Source organism: Coccinella septempunctata, chromosome X, assembly GCF_907165205.1.
Source record: "Coccinella septempunctata chromosome X, icCocSept1.1, whole genome shotgun sequence".
Taxonomy (NCBI): Eukaryota; Metazoa; Arthropoda; class Insecta; order Coleoptera; family Coccinellidae; genus Coccinella; species Coccinella septempunctata.
This window is the reverse complement of record NC_058198.1, coordinates 1,405,955-1,413,812: the sequence shown is the minus strand read 5'-3', so window position 1 is coordinate 1,413,812 and position 7,858 is coordinate 1,405,955. Positions and strand designations below refer to the sequence as shown.

At 34.4% G+C, this 7,858-nt stretch overlaps 3 protein-coding genes across 3 annotated transcripts; all 3 read right to left on the bottom strand.

The window, feature by feature from the left end:
• Window positions 1-818: 818 nt before the first annotated feature.
• On the bottom strand, window positions 819-1,883 carry LOC123321391 (BLOC-1-related complex subunit 8 homolog). Its single transcript, XM_044908953.1, has 3 exons — window positions 1,714-1,883; window positions 1,483-1,660; window positions 819-1,194 (listed from the first exon to the last, which is right to left on the bottom strand). The coding sequence occupies exons 1-3, from the start codon at window positions 1,757-1,759 to the stop codon at window positions 936-938; spliced, it is 483 nt and encodes a 160-aa protein (XP_044764888.1). The 5' UTR covers window positions 1,760-1,883; the 3' UTR covers window positions 819-935.
• A 608-nt stretch (window positions 1,884-2,491) lies between these two features.
• Window positions 2,492-4,871, bottom strand: LOC123321389 (protein hook). Its single transcript, XM_044908951.1, has 2 exons — window positions 4,278-4,871; window positions 2,492-4,223 (listed from the first exon to the last, which is right to left on the bottom strand). Exons 1-2 carry the CDS (start codon window positions 4,648-4,650, stop codon window positions 2,713-2,715), a joined length of 1,884 nt encoding a protein of 627 aa, XP_044764886.1. The 5' UTR covers window positions 4,651-4,871; the 3' UTR covers window positions 2,492-2,712.
• Window positions 4,872-5,715: 844 nt separating this feature from the next.
• Window positions 5,716-7,763, bottom strand: LOC123321390. The gene is made up of 3 exons (XM_044908952.1): window positions 7,359-7,763; window positions 6,915-7,124; window positions 5,716-6,853 (listed from the first exon to the last, which is right to left on the bottom strand). The coding sequence occupies exons 1-3, from the start codon at window positions 7,687-7,689 to the stop codon at window positions 5,874-5,876; spliced, it is 1,521 nt and encodes a 506-aa protein (XP_044764887.1). The 5' UTR covers window positions 7,690-7,763; the 3' UTR covers window positions 5,716-5,873.
• Window positions 7,764-7,858: the final 95 nt, after the last annotated feature.

Here is a 7,858-nt window from a genome sequence, read left to right as displayed (position 1 = left end):
TCGGCATCCCATTCTTCACGACAGAAAGTTTCTAACAGAGACAACTGGTTTCTAATTAATTAAATATCGTATCCCATTGTTAATAATCAGGAAGTGAAATGAGCGCTTCCGTAGCGCTAAGTATAAAAAAATCCGGTTGGAACGGTCGATTATTTCAAAATTTACGGGAGCTTTCAGAAAATATCCAATAGAAAAGTTTACGACTGTTAAAAATCTACGAAGAGTTGTCTCTGAAATCTATAATGAATTGAAATATACAGGGTCGCCCACAAAGTCCCTCGTATATTTCAATTTATCACAGATATCACTGAGATATGTAAATTTTTAACAGATGTACAACTTTTATATAAGACATTTTTTGGTACCCCCTGTATATTTTGAAAAAATTGACTGTTCTGGTAATTTCTCCTAACCCTTTATATTATTCATATTAAATCAATGAATGCACCTGAAGTGTCCTTATTTGGGTTTGTGAAAAACGAGATAATTAATTTGGCTTTGTCTTGCTTAGCTCTACCAATATAATTATATAGTAGAAGCTGAACATGAGCCATAAATTCTCACGCATTTAGTCAAGTATCCAAATAAGTCATTTCTGGGGGGATATATATCTGCATTAATATATAGAAAGAGTTCATAAATGTTGAGATCACAATATTTATTTCATCATAACTTGATTAGTTCACTTCTAAAAGTTTTCAATAAACAAGTAAATCATAATAATTGTAATATTTTCGATCCAATATCAAAAATTATTCAAAATGTTCTCTAGTTCCAGTGAAATATATTAATAATACCATACATACAAAAAAACAGTGCACTTTTTCATACTCTATTAATAATAAAAATATCACAGAAACCCAATGTACCAAAAAGGCTCACACAAAACATTCACTGAAATTGCTAAATATCAAAAAAATCTTGCATAAGTAAATTTAATTAGCAGAATGAGTCGCTTTAGACATCATGCTTTCCACTCTGTTAGCAGTCTCTCTAACAACATCAGAAAACTCTGGAAGATCTGGCAAATCGAGTGTTATATGAGCAGACAAACGTTTGTAAACTGAACTAGAATCACTTTTCTTCTTTCTCGATTCTTCATACTTCAATTGTTGCTTCAGAAAAATTGCGTTCTTTAAATGGTTTTGTATATTTTTGAAACTTTCATCAGCATTTTCCATTGATTTAATTGCACTGAAAAGTAATATTCAGTAAAAGGTAAAGGTATCTTCACAAGGAGAGCTGTTTTACGAGGGCCAAATGGAACAAGCTGTTGACCCATCTGAAATTACCATCAAAACTGAGAAATAGATAACGACCCCAAAAAATAATTGTGTTCAAGAAGTTCACAGCCTTCTTTTCGAATTATTTAAATTTCATGTCATGATGAACCACGGTCATTGGGGAATGGTGATTGCTACAATAAAACAGCTCTACTTGATCTCAAAAAAAAAAAAGAAAACAGAATGCATTAAATCATACCATACACCATATTCAATATCATAGCATCTGCCTTGAAGTTCTTGATATAATTTGTGAACTTCCACTTTTCGATCCACCATGGGGTTCAAAGCTTTTCGTACATGCTCTTGTAATCTATAAAATGCCAGTGAGGGTTCGTTTGCTACTATATGCATGTTCTCTGAAATTCTTTCGGTGGCTAAAAATGAATAAGATTTGAATCTCATCATAAAAAAAAAATAATTTCCTTACTTTTCCGAACTTTAACCTCCAACTCTGAATCTGAATTGAAAGACATTTCCTACAAAGTAATTCACATATTCTTTAAATCGAGTGATAATCAAATCTCATCAAAATTCTGTAGAAATTGGAATATCAAATTTTCACCAAAAACAAATCATGACAAATATGTCAAAGGTTATACCTACGGAACTAAACCGCTAGATGTCTCTCACGTGCAACTTAGAATACAGTGACTATATACCCCCCATGGGGGGTAGTCATAGTGACTATATACTTTGTATAGTCACTTCAACCAGAGACTCTCTCCTGTAACTTAGACCTACAGTGCAAACTGCAAAGACAGTCACTGTAACATAGAGTAAGGATTTGTCTCTGATAGAGCCATACATATAAAAGGTAAGGTAGGTAAGGGACCTCCATGGATCTACAGTGACCATATAGGGAGTATATAGTCACTGTACATGGAGCCACTTGTGAGTGCTCTGTATGGAGCTCTGAAAGATGGAGCGGCAAAGAGGAGTTAATCATTGATTACAGACCCTTAACAATAGTCACTGTTCAAATTATATAGAAAACATAATATTGAAAGCGGAATCTTTTATCCTTATTTTATGTGCTTCATCTCATAAATATCATACAAGGAGGAACAACATTTAAAACGAGAATAAAGGTTCGCGAATAATGTTATTTGAATAACTAAAGAAGTATTCTCCCTACCTATCCCTCTTCCCTCTATAGGCGGCATCTGCATATACCAAAGTATAACATATAAAATAATAAACTCAAGTCCATAAATTTATTCTTTAATTCAATTTTCAGTATACTTATAACTTCATCATATCAGCATTTGTTGTGATTAATGGTTTATCATAATTGTATATATGATAACAATAAGATATCAGTGAGATTTGTAATAAACTCAGTAGAACATGAAAAATTCCTGCAAAAATATAATTCTTATTATTATTATTATTATATTGCAATAAGATTGTCGAGCCTGGTCCTCATCTACTTGGACTTGAATCTCTGAATTTGTTTTCTGGGTGTAGCCTGCCGCTGTCTTGCTAAAAACGTTTGACCCTGACCTGTGCTCATTGCAGCAATTCTCTCATCCATTGCTTCTTGATGACAATTCAAGCTTAAGCGGTAAAATCCAGTAGCTATTAGCTTGTTTTCAAGTTCTCTAACATGTGCCTGTTGTGCTAGGATATCTACGGTACCATTAGATTTCGAATCAAGGTGCTGTGCTACCTCTCTAGCTTTCTCGATATTTCTATTATATCTTGTTTGTAAAGCATGAAATTCATTTTCTTTCACATTCAAACTTTCTTGCAACATTAAAATTCTATGTTTATATTCTTTAATAGCATTTTCTTGAGCCTCATTCTTCTGATCATTTTTCGTCAACTCTTCTATCTGGGTTTCTAATTTCAGAATGGTTTGAGTAGAGTTACGGTTTATTTGCTGCAATTTTTCAATTCTACCTAAAGCATTATCAAGGAGAGTTTGTTTGGCTTCAGCTTCTTGGCAAGTTCCTCTCAATGATTTATTTTCTTTTTCCAGAAAACGAAGCCTTTCTTTCATCTCAGTTGGAGTCAATTCTTCTGACATTGCAGCACCACTTTTAACAGCTGGTCTACCAAATTTCAAGTCCTCATTTTCGTCCTTCAAAACATCCCTTTCTATAATTAGCCTATCTTTTTCTCCTTGTAAAGCCAGTAATTTGCTCTCAAGCTTTTCAACAGTATATTCTGCTTTATCTGCTCTCTGTATTTCTTCATCAAGTTTTTGTTGAATATTATTTAGCTGCTGTTTGTATGTCTCACACTGATTCTTCCATATATTAACTTTCTGTAGTTCTTCTTCATACTCTAAATTTTTCTGCAAATATTCCATATTTTTCTCTTCAAGTTTTTGCATTTTCTTTTTGATATCCTGATATTTCTCTAATCTTTTCTTATATGAATTTACTGTCATTTCTAGATCTTGAACTTTGAGTGCAGATTCTGAAAGAGCATCGATCTCATCTTTCAAACGTGAGGTGGCACTTGCAGCAACAGTTAATTCCGAAATTTTTTCCAGATAATTCATTATTTGTTTTTCTTGTTCTATTATTTTAGATTTGTAGTCATCTTTCTGAACTTCATCTTTGAATAATTCCTCTTTCAGTTTTTCGATTTGTCTTCTGCTGTCCTTATATTTTTTTTCAATTTCTTTGAGATTATCGTTTTCTATTACAAGGTTTTGTTTCTCGTCTATTAGAATTTGTATTTGCTGTTCCAAATTCAGACACTGCTGGCTTAAGCTATCTTTAGCCTGTTTAGCTGTTTCAAGCTCGCTGATAAGTCTATTTTTTGTTTCGGTATCAAACAACAAAAGGCTTATTCCTGATCTGCCTGACCCAAGGGTTACATCTTCTAATTGCTGAATAGCTTGCATTATATTTTGTTGTACAGATTCTTCCAACTGCATTATAGTTGTTATGTAATCTTGTTTCCTATCACAGTTAATTGCACATCCTGAAACATACATAATAATTGTTATTAATTATTGAATCTAATGATCTGATTTACCTAAAACCAATTGCAAGAGTTTGGTGAGTTGGACTATATCACATTTTTCTCCTAATGCTACAACATCAGGATTCACAGCATCAAGCTGTAGTTGCAGGGAGAGAACATCTTGATAATATTCTATCACAGCATGAAGAATCTTCTTTAGATTGCTCACTCGTAGCCTCCAGTTGCACCCTGCATCCTTCTTTATTTTCGGGAGTAATTTCTCGAAATTTTCAGGTGAAATTTGCACCAAAGCATCGGTTATCGCTACTCCGTCTGCCAGGTCTTCGAAATTTTTACCCACACTTGGAACCACCGTCTCCAGCCACACACACAAACTTTTACACATTTCTTTCACTTGATCCATTTTCAACTGGGACATAGTCATCGTTGAGCGAGTTATTTAATCCCTATTTAACACAAAAGACAAACTGTTCTATCGATAATCTCCGAAAGCAACATAGTTCCGTCAGATGAAAATACAAGGCTCAAACTCCATTATTATTCATGGCGTTTAACTAATAGAAAAATAATTAATTTAACCCAGAAATCAGCATAGGTGAAACCAGAAAATAAAATATAACGCTGACAGTGACGTCATCTATCAGTTGTCTAATCATGTGCAGGTGCACACTGTGCGCAGACTCAGTCCTCTTTGGACTCACAGAACATCAAAGATTACATACCCCCCATATGGGGGTATATAGTCGCAAAATATACCACCCATATGGGGCCGGGGGGTATATCAAATCAAAGAGAGCTCTTTGATCAAATCATCACTGATAAAATGAATATTGTGTAATGGTAAAAAATACTTCAAACTTTTTTTATCACATTTTTTAATATTATGTAGTATTTTTCTATGGAAAATTTTATTACTCCTGCGCTGTCGCGGTCTATCTAGATCAGAACCCTCCATTCAGAACTGATCTTGAGCATAATCCATTCTTCATCAATGAACTTTAAAAGGTCTTCTAGAGTTCATTGGGAAGATATTAATATCTTTGGTTCATTGTTCTTCATTTGCTGAGTTGTTCGCCTTTTGCTCTTCTTACAGGAGGGAGCGAAGCCTAGAATAGATTTGAATAATTAGTTTCAATAAATATCAAGAATTAGATAGCAAATACCTTTTGCGTGTTTCTACAGCATTAGAGTACGTCCTTTTGCCTAGTCCTCTTTTTTTTATTATCCAGATTAAAATGTTCTAATCTCCAAACTGCGGAGGATAGAAACTACCCTCCAAACTTACAAATCTTCAAAATTGGTTGTTGTGATGAGACTGACTGTCGAATGATTTTGTGAATCTTTTTACCAAAGATTAAAAAATTGTTATTTCATGCGCGAAAGAAAAAAAATGCAATTTATCTGAAAACATCAGTCATAAACGCGAATTTCAATAATTATATGTCTTCATATACTTCATTGGTGTGTTGTGTTGAGTGAAACAAAAAAATGGTTTAAACGCAACTTTTTGCTTAATAAAATAGGAGATTTTTCCAATTGTGAACTTGACCGTTGACAGCATTTCAACTTCAATACATATACAAATAAAAAAAACATTAAAATGAAGTAAAAGACATGGTCTGATCAAAATAAAATGAAGCATTTACATTATGGCTTTGGTCCAGGTAAAGAATAAACGTTTCGCATGTTAGGAATATTGGGATAAACAGCGTAGAACATTGGACTACCGTTATATGAATTTGGGACAGGGTTGACAGCGTTAGCATCGTATGCGAAATTTGGATCGGGTCTTGTCATCGGACTTGGGAAAAATATTGATGGACCAGGAGGACCGCATTGGTATTGGTTCTGAGGTGGGGGCATTACGTTCATTGGGGAATTTTGGGACATGTCACCAACAGACGTCACAAAATTTGGATACGGGGAAGGTATCATAATAGGTGTAACTGGACTAGACACATAAGACGAATTCATGACAGGAATATATAAGGGACAAGGCAGACCGTTGTATGGAGATTGGTACTGATAAGGATGATGAATAATTGGACTGTCATTCCTTATTGTTAGGGGTTGTGGGAATTTTTTATCTTTTGTTGATGCTGTAGGTGCAACGTGATGAGGTTTAGTAACATTTATAGGCGGAAAATGTCCTTCCATTCGATTCGTTTGGTTTTGATCATTTTCATCATTTGCTATATTTTCATCCACGTCTAAATTACTAGACTCAGTTGCCACACAAACTTCTTGAGACACGAAAACGCCACCACATAATTCCATCGTACAATCCTTATTTCCTTCAGTTACTGGATTGCTTCCTGAGGGGATTAGACCAGCCATTTCCTCGACAATTGGTATTGTTGTAACAGCGTCGACCATTTGTGCTTCTAGATTTATATTTGTTGATGCAGTTGGTTCATTCCTTATGTCAATTGGAGTCAGGGTAAGTTCAGGTTTGGTAACATTGCAATTTCCCCTCATATTTTCCAATCCATGACGGCGCCATTGGAGTATATCTTGGTAGTGTATACCCATATAGTTTCTTGCTTTAGCATTGGCGCCCTTTTCTTCTAAAACCGAAATTATCTTATTTGCAGATACTGCTGCGGCGAACATAAGGGGTGTTAGACCTAGAATAAAAATATTATCTTTATTTGCACAGTTTTCAAGCTACTCGCAAGGTATAGTTACCAGTTTTAGAAGTCATTGCGTTTGGGTTGAACCCTTGAGAAATCAACATTCGCAGCAAGTGCGTTTTCTTGAAAACAATAGCTAAAGATATCGGTGATAGAGTTTCTTGAATCCGATTTCTTGAAATGCCACCTTTCAGCATATGACGAAGAACTGTATCAACCAATTCAAGATTACCATTCGCTATACTCAAGTTGAAACAATTCATACCTGAAAACACCAGAACACACTGTTATTATTGAATAATTGAAGAATAATCTGTGAAGTATAATACATTCATGTTGGATGGTTTAAAATAATGACTATATAGGTACTATAGTCATTATATTATTTATCCAAAGATCTCCAGTGCTGCAACTGTCGACAACACAAAATAATAGGTAGAACTGAATGAAAAACAATAAGAATCTGCTCGATTGATTGGAAAGATGTTCCTTCACTCACCAAGTTTATTTTTCTTCGTAATATCAGCCCCTTTTTCTAATAATAATTTCACGGCTTCAATATGACCATTTCTAATGGCCATCATCAAGGGGGTCCATCCCATGAAGTTTTCAGCATCAATTTTCTGATCAGGGGACTCTAAGTCTTGTTTTATAGTGTCTATCTTACCGAAAGCAGCTGAAAAATGCAAACGTGAATTCTTATCCATGCTAAGGTTCTGTTCGGAATTATTCTCTTCGAGTTCTTCGTCACTCATCACATCGTTTTCTAGTTGTTCTTCGGTAAAATTTTCGGCAGGTTGCTGTTGTTTACTGGAAATTTCTTCTGCCATTTTTATTGTCTTTAAGTTACGGTTGGGTTTTATACGACTGAAATAGCCTCGAGTATATAAAACGTGTTTCCTAATTTTTATGGAAGGGATATCTGATATGGAGGAAATGTGTTCATAATATAAAACACATGTGCAAATTAATGAATTGCCTTTCTGTACAGAAAAATAA